Below are 14,310 nucleotides of genomic sequence, written 5' to 3' on the forward strand. Positions count from 1 at the left end.
GAGGGCCGTCCGCGTCGAAGTGACAGGGCCGGAAAAACGCGTATGCACCCCCCCCCCCCCACTCCTCAAATAATAATAATGATGATGATGACGACAACGATGACAATAACTATTTAAACGGGGAGTCTATGTCACCTAGGTGCTTTTCAATGGAGCCCTGAATAAAGGAAAAGAAAACTACAGAGTAAAAAGCTAAAAATAGTTATAAAATATACTAACCTATAACTAGATTAATAATATAGATGAAAAAATTGCTCGATACTGATTGGCTGAGAGCAGTGCAGTTCAAGTGTAACACCAGTGCGAAAAGTGTAACACCAGTGCAAATTACACATCGTAATTACTGATTATGAGTGGCTGAAAGACAGTAGTGAATTCTCTAAGCCAATTATATCACGTAAAATGATGACATCTTTTTATGCGGAAACTTTGAAAAAAGTTTTCTCAAATGAGAAAAGGTGAAAAACTCACTCGTGCAAATTAATTCCAAATTAAACTCGAAACCGGATCATAATTTAGGACAAAACTGAATGCGCGAATGCGCAAAAGTAAAGGAAGGAAAAATAGATAAATAAAAAATGCGAAAAAAGCTCGCGCAAGGACACTAAAAGGCCAGCGAGTTCCAGTATGCAACAGCATGATATCTGAAACGCTGCCTTCGCCAGTTTTCCTTCAGAATACCTAAATGAATAATGCTATGTCTTTATTTGCAATGAAGTTAAAATCATCATCAGTTTATTCATTTGTGAGCTTGTACATCCTCGTGCATATATAAAATTTGCACCTAAGTTCCAGCTTCTTCCAGCCCAGCTTATCTAATGTATATCAAATCCTGTGAAGGATGACAGAATTGGTAGGCTCTGAATTACGTTAACCGCTTTTTAACCGCGCGACCATGGGTCGAGCATCGCTCGTTTCTTTTCTTGTGTCGGTGACCAGAGCCAGGCTTCCACTCAGCCGACTTCTTGTTGTTGTTGTTCTCGACAAAACCTCGAGCCACGCAGCAATCGTATAGACGCTTATTAAATGTCAACAAACCCGTGCTGATGAAGTTTAAAATCGGGAAGTGATGCGAATTAGCTATAGCTTTGATCTATTTATCGCTTGGTTATAAGACCTTTTACAGTAAATAGACAGTTACTGGGTATCGGATCACTTGACGTTTGGCTAGATCCGGACGGAATTACTTGTTATTGGTTGAAAAGTCAGCAGGTGTAATGGATATTACGTAAAATGAGTTATTGTGCTGCTGCTATTTGGGCCAAAATGTTGCTTCGTAGTTGCAATTTTTTTTTGGCGTAGTGTGGATGGGCCCTGAGTCACAGAAAAAGTCTCGCTGTTGACTGGATGATCTTCATGTAATACCTCACAAGTTGTCTCTTCTATTTCAGCACCAACTGGCGCCGGCGAGGGCCCTATACGCGTCAGCCCGGGAACACGGCAAGCAAGAGTTCATACAGTAGGACAATGAATGAGCCTTCTTGGCAAACTCAAAACTGGTCTGACATGACAAAATGAGGCAGAAGTTCTCTGAAGTTCACCCGGTAATTAATGTAATGGAAAATCATCATAAGGCTAGTAGTGTAAAATGATTTAGCCTCATCAACTGTAGCCAAAGTTGTGAAATGAACGGCTTGAAATAATCTAAATTTTTGAGAGCATTACAACTCTGTTTCTCTTTTTCCTGTTTTTCCTGTCTGAAACCGGTTTCACGGCGGAGAGCTAGTCATTCTTCTGTTTTCTTCTCCGGACTGGAAGGTTACTCGGGATGGGAGGGGTGGGGGGTGGTAGTATACAAAGCTCTATACGTGGAGGCTTGGGGAGGCTCTGCCCCGACGTCCAACCTCTTATCCTTTTGTATACCATATTGACAGAAAAGGTATCCCTTTCGTAAAACTTAATTAAATGAAAACGGTGTCCCTTTCAAAGCTGTCACTATGAATAAATCACCGGGATCTCTTTGTCATTTTCATGTGGTGCCAGGAGCCATAATCGGGGACGGATACCGTAAGTCTTGGGATCCGCGCGCCACCTATGATATGGGACAATTTTGCTATTCTTAGAACAAATTGCGCCACCCCTGACGACATATATCCGCGCGGATCCACACACATGTCGTGGATTCTCGCGTGGATGTTGTCATGTTGCGTGGACAAATGGCGAGAGCTTGCGGCTACAGCTTTTTCAATGACGAAATAAATTCCTTTAGTTGCTCTCTTGCGATGAATGCCAGTCCTGGTACGTGCTAATGCAATTTCTACAATTTGATCGGCTGACGCTACTCTAGACTTTCTGAAAAGTCCTTCGTCTTGTTTATTCAGTGGGCCGCTTCGCGACTTAAAACGGCCGCTTCGCGGCCTAACATATTCTACCCTGAAATTCATGAGGTCGACTTGTGACAAGTCTTACGCTACTCGTAATTTATCAGCGATTTGAACACTAGGTAATGCGAGTTTAGCGTGCGAGGCTGCACGGAATGACTGTTTGTTTCTTCACAGTTTTGTCCATGGTTTGTTGCTCTAACGTAACTTTAAACTATATAATGAGAGTTCCAATCTCGGAACAAGGCGATTAACTATGCTCGGATTGTATATTAGTCGCCAAACACAGAGAGTACAATTAAAGTAATCTATCTTGTTTATTAACTGCCTTGGGCTTAGTAAACTGAAAGGGACGTATTTAAAACATCCAAAGTCGACAATTTCTGCGGTTAGTTCAACAATGTAAATAGTTCTTCACTGGCTTTTCGCGGTAAATGTCAGAAGTTATCATCCTTGGCCGACTTGTCTACTTTAATTGCCCGTGGAAAATAACACACAATAAAAATTGATTTATTTCAGGTGCCAAGAACAATTGAGGCGTTTTAAAACACCGAAAACAAGCATACCGATAGCCTGCACGAAACCTAGTGGGATAATTCATGGTATAGCACAAGAGAGCGTTGTATAACTATTTTATACCATGCCATAGAAAATACAGTGGTCAAGACAATCGATGCGATATACGCGTGGTGCACCATATGGAAGGCTGGGTGCTATACCGTCGAATATCCAACGGCTCTCCTGTATTCTGATTGGTTGTAATTTCTATGGCATGGTATAAAAGCGGTATTATACAGATCAGGTTTCTTTTGTTTGTTCTAAATCCAGTTAATATCGCTTCAGCATGCATTCAGGAAGATTTATTTAGCAATCGCTTTTCTCACAACTTCAAAAAATCATCAACTATACTATTTTCATTTTGAAGAAGAGATTTGAAAACAGTCCGTTTGCCACTGAAACCAAAACAAGTAACACTTTTGACTGATTTGAGTTTCTTAACCATCGGACTTGATTAAAATACAGCCTTAATTGATTTGGTAAAAGAGAATAGCTTTTGTTCGAGAGAAACAGAGCTTGTGAGCAGATTGGAAATCCTTCCAGTTCACGCACTGTCTTGGACAAAACCTAACATTCGCATGTAACTAAAACAAAATTTAAATAGATCTGCTTTCATTTCATGATGTAATATATCAACAAGAAAGACCCCTTTTGACCACATTTCCATTCACAGAAAAGGAACGGTTGAAAATACGATGCGCAGCCGAGTATTTTTGACGAACTTCGAGGAGTCTGGAAATGTGTTCAAACACTGTCTTGAGTGTTTGATATATCTTTTCAATCGAACCTTCAACTAAGGAGAAAACGGAGAAATAAAATCCTAAAACTCTCTGCTAATTAAGATCAGATTTCCAAACACCGTTACGGTCACAATTTCCTTTGTTTCTAATTAAAACTTGATGAATTATTAATTAGTTTGAGGAGTTTAGGTTGAACAAAGCGATCAGGAAGAGAGGCCCCGAATTAGGTTCGTCTGCTTCACTGAACCATTTGAGGTAAGTTCCAATACTTGAACCATACTCGCTCGCCTTATAAAATTCAGCAAACCTAACTAATAATGATCTAAACTTGTAAACGACTATTTCCTCAGTTTTTGTGCAAGATAAATTCTAAACTGTTTACTGAGAATTACATGCAGCTCTGGATCGCGTATTTATCTCCGACAAACAAAAAGAACACATTTCAAAACACGAAAAGCGTTTTAGAGATCTACAAAGCAAAGTTTATTAGGTCATTTAAATGGGAGGCAGCGCGGCCGAGTGGTTAGGGCGCCGGACTTATTTGTGGCTAAGCGCATATTCAACATTTAACATTTTTGCTTTCCAAGTTCCGAATTTATAACACCCAAACTCGGCCTACAGCTTTTTCAATCATAAATTCCTTTGGTTGCTCTTTTGCGATGAACGCCCGTCTTGTGATGTCCTAATGCAATTGCTACAGTTTGATCGCATGAAATACTCATAATATATCAGCGATTTGAACACTAGTAAAGCGAGTGTAGGGTGCTAAGTTGTACAAAATGTTTCTTCACGGGTTTGTCCATGGTTTGTAGCTCTAACGTAAATAAACTGGATACTGAGAATTCCAATCTCGGATTGCATATTAATCGGCAAATACAAGAGAATACAAAAAGGCAATCTATTAATATGAAGATAATAAAAACACGGCCGGAAAACAAACATACCGAAACACTGCGCGAAAAGCGTAAACTTTTATTCGGAAGACTTTCATTGATAAAAACTATTTCTGTAGTTTCGTTATTGCTATAAGAATCGTTCTTTGGTGGTAAAAATGGATGTTGTGAAGACAGAAATGGCTTTGGAATTCTCCTAAAACAATTTGTGTACAAAAGACTAAAGAGTTGGCAACATTGCGAAAACTATGACGTCAAACGGGAAACAGTTCATTGTTATCCGCGAAATGTTTAGCCTTTTGTACATTATGCTTTTATTTCCCGACTAAAATGTTCCAGCTTAATGCTCCATTATTCCTACTGAAATGCATGTCGGTCTGCCCCCAAAAAGTCATTAAAATGCTCGGTTAATGCTCGTTGAAAATACGACGCGCAGCGGAGTATTTTTGACGAACTTTGAGGTGTTTGGAAATGTGTTCAAACACTGTCTTGAGTGTTTGATATATCTTTTCAAGCGATCCTTCAACTAAGGAGAAAACGGAGAAATAAAATCGTAAAAATCGCTGCTAATTAAGATCAGATATCCAAACACCGTTTCGGTCATGATTTCCTTTGTTTAAACTTGAAGAATTGTTAATGGCTTGAAAACTTTTGTTGAACAAAGCCATCAAGCTTAGGAAGAGACGCCCTAAATTAGTTCATTTGCTGCACTGAACCATTTGAGGTAAGTTCCAATACTTGAACCATACTCACTCGCCTTATAAGACTCGGCAAATCTTATTTTAAGTGGCACGCTTGAGAATATAGTTGAAACTAAGCGCATCGACCACTATGAACTTTCAACTGTTAACATCTTCGCTTGAAAGTTCAAACTCGGCCACACCTGCAGTGTTTTCGATGACGTCTCATAAATTGCTTTAGTTGCTCCTTTGCGATGAATGCCAGTTTTGAGATGTGCTAATGCAATTTCTACATTTTTATTGGTTGAGCTACTAGTAATTTATTTGCAATTTGAACGAGTAAAGCAAGTTTAGCGGGCGAAGTTGTATTGAATGACTGTTCTCAGATTGAATATTAATCGGCAAACATTGAGAATATAATTTAAATCCTTAAGAAAGCAATCTAATACTTGAACCATACTCACTCGCCTTATAAAGCACAGCAAATCTTATTTTAAGTGGCACGCCTGAGAACTAGCAATAGTTGACGCTAAGCGCATCGACCACTACAAACTTTGAACTGTTAACATCTTTGCTTGAAAGTTTAAACTCGACCACTGCTACAGCGTTTTCGATGACGTCTCATAAATTGATTTAGTTGCTCTTTTGCGATGAATACCCGTCTTGAGATGTGCCAATGTAATTGCTACAATTTGATCGTATGAGCTACTCCTAATATATTAGCGATTTCAACTCTAGTGAAGCGAGTGTAGGGTGCTAAGTTGTACAAAATGAAAGGCGTAGTGGACCATTTTACCACCGTTTTTGCACCAAAACTGATAACGTTGCTTTTCGATTTGCGACATCGGAATGTCGTCGATATCTAAACCTGACCATTGTGCAGAAAGGCCTAGCCTAGTACTACTATCTGCTTATCAAGAATATCTGATGACATTTAAATTGATGACATCACAAGTGGTACAAAGAGCACGACCATTAATTACGCATATATGCGTAGTTGGTATTCAAAGGGTTAAAACACCCATACGGCTAGTTCTATAATGTAAATTCTTATATATAAATATATAATTCTTTTTCTTCGCGTTTAAATTTCGATTGTAATCTAGTTAACGGTCACTTCTGAAGATGTATGTTGTACATACGAAACGTCAAGGAAATTAACTTTGTTTAACATGCGTTTTGGTTCCATGTTTATCACCGCGGTTTGTGTTTTGTTTCTTCTAATGCTTCAGCTTAACGCTCCATTTTTCCCACTAAAATGTTCGGTCTTCCCCCAAAAAGTCACTAAAATGCTCAAACTATACTCATTGAAAATACGACGCGCAGCGGAGTATTTTTGACGAGCTTCGAGGTGTTTGGAAATGTGGTCAAACACTGTCTTGAGTGTTTGATATATCTTCTCAGGCTATTGAAACTTCAACTAAGGAGAAAACGGAGAAATAAAATCGTAAAAATCTCTGCTAATTAAGATCAGATATCCAAAGACCGTTACCGTCATGATTTCCTTTGTTTAAACTTGAAGAGTTGTTAATGGTTTGAAAAATTTTGTTGAACAAAGGCATCAAGCTTAAGAAGTGACGCCCTAAATTGATTAGTTCATTTGCTGCACAGAACCATTTGAGGTAAGTTCCAATACTTGAACCATACTCACTCGCCTTATAAAACTGAGCAAATATTATTTTAATTGGCACGCCTGAGAACTAGCTATAGTTGAAGCTAAGGCCCCGCTTAGACGTCGTGCTTTTGCCGTGCCGAACTAAATTCAGGAATTAAGTTCGACAAAAGCACGGCAGAAGCGCGGCCTCTGAATCAAACTTTTGAATTAAGTTCGGCAAGCAATAAGTTCGACAAGCTCTGCCGTGCTACACGACTCTGGCACGGCTATGATTCAAACGTCGTGCTTCTGCCGCAGTAAACAAAATTCATAAATTATAGCGGAGCTCCGGCGGCCCGAAGGGCCGCCAAGCGGAGCCCCATACTCATATAGGAAAGAAAAGGAAACCCATGAGTTGATTTTCTCATGGTTATCATGGCTAGCGGTATTGCTCGTGGGCGCGTACGCACGACGGCGACAACGACGACGACGACGGAGTCGCGCAGCATGGCGGCCATACTCCAAATAATAGGTTGACAGAGACATGCGGCCTTGGTTTACCGTATACTTCTTTGATATTGGACATCCATGTTATGATCAACTGACACCTGTCAAAACAAAGTATCCGCTGACCAGTATCACGTGACCATATCGCGGGCTCAAGTTTACAGCTCATCGAGATCACGTGTTTTTTTGGAAGTTCATCGCTGACCAAGTGTTGGTTTTCGGTTGGATCGCGGGCTCATGTCAGGTTAACTTGTTGAAAACTGGGCAGGATTGTCCGGAGGCCAATCAACGCTAACCCAGGATTAAAAGTTAACCGAATTAAATTTTTTTTTTCTGTACAAATATTTTTTTGCTGCTTTGTTTCGTGTATATGGTGTCATTAAAACTCAAAACAGAGGGCCAAACAATACACAGAAAACCTCACCGCAAAGTTACAAAACTCAAATCAAAATTAATTCTACCTTTTCCTGGGTTAGCTTAGTCAGGCTTTGAACAACCTGGCCGAGGAGCTACGCTTTTAGGCTGGCTTAAATCTTTATATTATTAATGTATTTTGGCGAGATTGCGTTCCCACGGGGAGTTAGGAGAAGAATTGTTACGAGGCATCAGTATATCCAGAATTCAGTTCGACTCTGGCACGACGTCTGAATCAGAGTTGTTTTCCAGCCCTGCTACAGTCAAACCTAATTGCAATTTAGTTCGGCACGACAGAAGCACGACGTCTGAACTGGGCCTAAGCGCATCGACCACTATAAACATTCAACAGTTAACATTTTTGCCTTGAAATTAAAGTTCAAACTCGGCCACTCCTACAGCGCTTTCGATGACGTTTCACGAATTCCTTTAGTTGCTCTTTAGCGATGAATGTCAGCCTTGAGATGTGCTTATGTAATTTCTACAATTTTATTGGTTGAGCTACTCGCAATTTATCAGCGATTTGAACTCTAGTTAAGCGAGTTTAGCGGGCGAAGTTGTACTCAGTTGACTGTTCTTAGATTGCATATTAATCGGCAAACACTGAGAATGCATTTAAACCAATCTATTTTGGCTTAGTAAACTGAAATTTGCGAATTTAAAACACCTCAACTCGGCAATTCCTGCGGTAGTTCAATAATGTAAATAGTTCTTCACTGGCTTTTCGCGGTGAATGTCAGAGATTGCCATCCTTGGCCGACTTGTTTATTAACTGCCAGTTGCCAAGAACAATTGAGGCCTTTAAAGCATTGTAAACACGAATACCGATAGACTACACGAAAAACTTAAACGTTAATTTGTAAGACTTTCATTGATAAAAACTATTTCTGCCCTTTGTTATTACTACAAGAATCGTTCTTTGGTGGTAAAAATGGATGCTGTGAAGGCAGAAATATGCTTGGAATTCTCCTAAAACAATTTGATTATTCGCTGTCGGTTGTTAAATGGTTGATTAGGCAGATAAGGCTGTCAAACTCTTCGACAATTACCATATAAATGTTGCACGCGCGACCTCACTTTGGAGAGCGTTCTGGAAGCAGGAGACTTGCTCTGTTGCTCGAGTCGTTGCTAACCTTTCGAGTATTCTCCAAACTTCCAAGGGCATGTATAACTGGATTGAATAATGAACCAGTTGCGAGAATCTACCTGTCCTCCTTTAAGCCCTCTGTGGCTCAAAAACCCACACCGACAGAAAAGTTGGGAAGATGTTCGCTCAAGCATCTTTTTGTAACTTACAAATGAGTAGCACTTGCTCAGCAACGATTAATGCTGGGTAATTTTTCCTCTGCCCGGCTTTGATTTGTTAATACGGACTTCACTAAATCGATCGGTGAACCGGATAAACTTGAGTTGAGTGCGATATAATGAACACCCACGTATATAACGGGATCCAGGCTGATCAAGTTCTTATTTACCGGATGCTTAGTGAGAAATCAGCCTGATAATGTGCCTGAAATGTTCTGAAAATTTGTTTCAGAAATGCTATATATTATATATTTCTAGAGGTTTGGTTAGCATACAATGTTTTATCACTTACAGTAAAAAAAATAAATTTCAAATAAAAAATGATTAAATACTATTAGTAATTGTATATCTGGTGCTACATTGGCAAAGTTTCAGCCTGATGTTCTTAAACCAGTTGTTCTAATATGCGGGTATGTACTGTATGCCTTGCCTAATGGTCGGCCATTTTTGTCATAGGACATTCAAAGCCTGTCAGATCACACGATGTTCAAGGTGATTGTCGTTTTCGTCTTTATCAGCTGTTTTGTGCTGACAGCAGAGGCTTACAGATTGTCTAGACCAAAATACAGGGTCCAAAAACCTCATTACAGAGACCCAGCTGTAGAACGCTTTTTTGAGGTTAGTGGCTAACTCACCGTCTATAACAAGAGAGCCTTGCGTGACACGCTAATAACGGGAAGAATCGTTGCGTGACGGTTGCGGAGGCATTCTCATTCCCAAAGCCGTCTGTACGTTCAGAGCGGAAAAATGTATTAAGCATGCGCGAGTTTTGGCGGCGCAGTAGGCTTCAAGTTTGATAAAATGGCGGGAACGAACTTTATACTCTTGGTTGCTTTCCCAATTTTCCCGGTAAACAGCAACATTTTCACGCCACCAATGGAAAGCCGGTGCAATGTTTTCTAGGGGAATCAAGTTTTTTCGCAAAAATAAACCTAAATGAGGTTTTCGAACTGCTTACTTCTCCACGGTGTATAGCAAGTTCGGTGCGAAGACACATTTTTTCCGCAAACCCTCGTTACATATTGCATCCACATAAGCACATCACTGAATATATAAGCAAGAAGCCTCTCAGCAGGCAGGGAGAGACTTTTTTTTCTTAACAGGGAAATGTCGAAAAAAATCATGCGTGGCCAAGTATAAATAAATCAACTTAGTGATATCCTCGCGTACCTTATTACTGTCCTTTGTTCTTTCCAACATTGCAGCCTTCATTATTACCTGAGCCCATTCTCTGCTACCAACGAATTTCGCGATACACTATCTAAATTCATTTTCCTTTGTTTCTTAGCGTCAAAACTATCACGAAATTGAACCTCGGACAGGGCGAAACATTTGAAATAAAAATAAAAAGAATTAGCCCCCGTGGTTCACGTTCTCCAGACAACGCAGAATTTGGTCATTTCACGTTCTTATTTTGCAGAGGACTGCAAAGAAATGTACCAAGAATTATAACGCACGTGCACAGCCATTGTTCTGCTCATTAAACCTTTTGTTTAGCGACGTTCCCGCTGCCGTTGCCGTCTTGGTTTTCTTAAACTCCCTAATGACCTGAGCCCGCAAGTGGGGCTAGGGATGCGCAGAAAGATGCGCAGTACGTTTTTCTGCTCTAAAGTCCTCTAAGCCAGCGTGGCCTGGAGCTGACTTGTCCCCAGTCGTCTTTAAATAGCGCGCAGCACGGAGCGAGGTTTGAGTGTAAGGTGAATTGTGTAGGGAGAAAGAGAGAAAGGAACTTCCCATCACACCTTGCTCCCCAATCTTGCGCTTCTCAATCTCACTCGCCCCATACTGCGCACCGACTCTTTACCGTTCTCTCGCATGAAAATCCCGCGTGTGAGAACATAGTGGTTTAAGAAACCCGCTGGCAGAAATTTGCCATTTTAATACCGAAAAATCTAAAAACCTGTTTAGCCAAGCAAGATAAGCGGGTTCTTTTATGTGGGTTACAGTTAAAAATGATGATAAACAATTTAACCAAGAAGTGTAACGTTGAGATGGCAAATTTATATTACAAGAAAATACATAATGCGGTTTTGAATAAATACTCTATATTCAAAGACCAAACCCAAGTTCATTTAGTATTTCTAGTAATCAACAACTACATCTCCTTCATAGAAATTAAGAACCTAATTTAAGAACCTCCTTAGCCTAAATTGCCAACAACTACCACGAAATACAAGAACCTATTTACCAGACTAAAAAAATATAGGTTTTTACACGAGGGTTTCTTCTTTACTTGAAAACGAGCCCTCTCTTAAGTGGATTGACCTTTGGTGATTTCCTTTGATCAGGACTATCTCCAGACTCGAAGCTGTGTCGCTCTGGGAGGAACAGGTTGCGGAAACAACAACGGGAAGTGTTGTAGAAAAGGCAACCCATATACTGGCACTATGCGGAAATGTGAAAATAAGGGCAGCTTCTCGTCGCCGTAAGTATTAAAATAAAAAATAAAAAAAAATGTTAGTTATCTTTGACATGTTTTCATAGCTTGCACACTTTGCATACGGCCACTGCGGCCGCAGTACGAGTGGCAGACAAAACAGAGCTGTCTTACCGATACGACACGATAATAGTGTTTTTCTTTGCAGCTAACAAAAATAAAGACAATGCTAAAGTTGCTTTGACCTTTTCTAATGCTTAACATGAGAATTCTGGGTTTAATCTGACGAGGAACAACATATCTTGTTCCGAGTAACACAACTGCTATCCAACCTGGCGACACTCGACGAACTACAAGCGAGCTGCCGGACGCGGACGGCCCATTTTTGGCGCCAAATTAGAAGCTAGGGGACACAAAATGTGTCATGTTTTTCACTTTTACAATCTGATATGCTTTTTGGAAATAGAAATCCCTATTCGTAAATGTTTAATGCCGTCTTCGGTGAGAAAAGTTAGCTAAATCCTGGCCCGGATTCTTCGAAAGGTGGATGGTTAAATGTGTCAATAGTGTCGGTAAGGTAACGAATTTCATACAGAACCTCATCTTTTGATTGCCTTATTATTCTTTTTGTTTGGTCCCAAAGAACGAGTTAAACCTTGGCATGGTGTCAAAACTTCCAGATTTTTCTTTGTTTTGCAGTAATTGTTTCCCTGGTCTTTTTTTTGTTTCAATTCTTTGTTTTCATTATTAAGCGTCATTGGTGAGTTTTACCTGGAAGGGGTGGGGGGAGCTGGAACTACCATAATTAACGAACGGGAGTGGTCGTCGTACCTTTTAGGGGTTTAAAAAGCAGTTTCGGTCCCTCTTAGGTTTTTCAGCCTCAAAAAGTCCAAAGCAGGAACTTTCGAGGTACCTTTTATGGCATTGAGCCGAAAAAAGTGAGTGTCAGATAATGTGTTGTTTTACAATTGATACTTCTTTGGGGTGAAAAAAAATTTAAGTCACGCCCACAAAACAGGATCTTAGTAAATTTCCTCCGAGCTCCCCCGTCCTTTTTATATGGGACTCCTCCTACCGGGGCAACCTCGTTCCCAGGGTCTTTTCCCTAGCTTGGGCCCAAGCCGGGGAAAAGACCCTGGGAACGAGGTTGCTACCGGGGGAGTTTCACAGGGTGTTGTATCGAGGATGAACCAAAGAAAACCTTGTCCGTTAGTCAATCTTTGTCTCGTCGTACTTTTGTTTAATACATAATGACTTATCCTTCATCTGATGGAGCATTAGAAAGTTGAAATTCTGAAAATGATCATATTCAATTTGTCATTGATATTGCAGAGTATACACGTGTGTGGAGGCTTAAGAAGTTCAGGAACACAGCGAACCGAAGTCGCATTTACAATTACATTTAACTTTCTAAGATTCAAGAAAACAAAATCGGAATAGCGTTAGCACAAAGCTCTTTTCATATTTATGTGTAATTTAGTAAAGCGAAAATCACGGCACATATAAATTAAGTTCTAGATGTTCTCACAGCAAATTCAATGTTAAAAACATTGTAACACGAAGTTTGCTCAATGCAAATTTTTGAAAGTCTCGTGTCATGAATTAGTTACAAAGTCACATGAAATAAAATCTGTTTTTCTTAATATTTCATCAAGTCCGTTGTCCTTATTCATTAGTTGAACTCTGTTCTTCAGATTTCGATGCGGAATCTTGAGTACAGCCGGTTGAACCTCCGCGAACGAGCACTTTGCAAAAATGGAGACTCAGGCACCGTCCAAACAATGCCGCAGGAATTTGAAAACGGAGGTTTTACTCTGAAAACGCATCAAATTAAATGATTACCGTCCACACTACGTCGGAGAAATTTGAAAACGGAGGTTTCACTCTGAAAATACAGCAAATGTTTTTCCGTGCATACGACAGTGGAGAAATTACCGCAACAATTACCGATCATTTTGGATTTGTGTTTGAGGAAAACATGGACAGGGAAATAAGAAGATTGTCGCGTCATCGTTTTCGAAAAACTCCATTTTCAAAATATCTTCCGTCCACGCTAAAACGCAAAGCTGGCGTTTTCAAATTCCTCTGGTTTGAATAGCGTTTTCGAAAAGGTAGGTAGGCCTAACCGTAGAAATAAAGCTGCGTTTTCAAATTTCTCCAGCGTATTGTGTGGATGGGGCCTTAGTGATGGACCAGGTTACATTCACCCTTCGCAAGCAAATACCCCGGGCAAATACCTCTCCTAATTAGACACTATTTCTAGTCCCAAGCGCATGCGCCTACCGGAGATGTCATAATAGCCCCAAATATAGAAATGTCCTTAACTCTTTGACTACCAAACGAGTCAGGGCTCCACTTGTGACGTCAACATTTTTCACGATGGCAGATGTTTTTCATAACCAGTTGATAAAGTTGGAAAACGTGTTACAGCGCATGCGTAAATAAGCAAGTGGACATAAACTGGGGTAGAGTTAACCACATTAAACCCATTCTCGTCCCCAGAGCCCACGATTCTTCTGGCCTGCGGCAGGGATCGAAAGCTCTGGGCTGGTCTAACAACGGAAGTCCGCGATTCACGGACTTTCCGTCAAATCTGGCAAATCTGATTGGCTGAGAATACGAACCGAATACTCTGCGCATGCTCAGAAAATCGGGTCCGGCCAGAGCTCTCGGTCACTGTCGCAGGCCAGGATCATGGGCTCTGGGGACGAGAATGCATTAAACCGTCCAATGGTACTCCGAAAATGGAAGAAAACTTGAGTCAGTCTTCTGTAACCATAGCATGAACCAGAACGCGTATTTCGCGTATTTTCAAAGCTCTTTGTTAAATAATGTAGAGAGTGGCCTCAAGGTGTTTGACTTTGCTTATGCATTGAAAATATTGTTGTTGAATGTTGTATCTTTATAGTGGTAAATGCGGC

General features: G+C 40.4%; 1 protein-coding gene across 1 annotated transcript; it reads left to right on the forward strand.

Moving 5' to 3' along the window:
- The first annotated feature begins 2,222 nt into the window (after window positions 1–2,222).
- LOC145494335 (uncharacterized) lies at window positions 2,223–14,304 on the forward strand. Its single transcript, XM_081473777.1, has 4 exons — window positions 2,223–2,238; window positions 6,804–6,814; window positions 11,301–11,437; window positions 12,722–14,304. The coding sequence occupies exons 1-4, from the start codon at window positions 2,223–2,225 to the stop codon at window positions 12,744–12,746; spliced, it is 189 nt and encodes a 62-aa protein (XP_081329903.1). The 3' UTR covers window positions 12,747–14,304.
- The last annotated feature ends 6 nt before the right edge of the window (window positions 14,305–14,310 follow it).

The sequence above is a fragment of the Orbicella franksi genome, chromosome 8, assembly GCF_964199315.1.
Source record: "Orbicella franksi chromosome 8, jaOrbFran1.1, whole genome shotgun sequence".
Classification (NCBI taxonomy): Eukaryota; Metazoa; Cnidaria; class Anthozoa; order Scleractinia; family Merulinidae; genus Orbicella; species Orbicella franksi.

Coding starts and splice junctions, on each gene's coding strand:
- LOC145494335 (XM_081473777.1), top strand. Junction 11,438..12,721: donor AAGGGCAGCTTCTCGTCGCC/GTAAGTATTAAA, acceptor TTGATATTGCAG/AGTATACACGTGTGTGGAGG.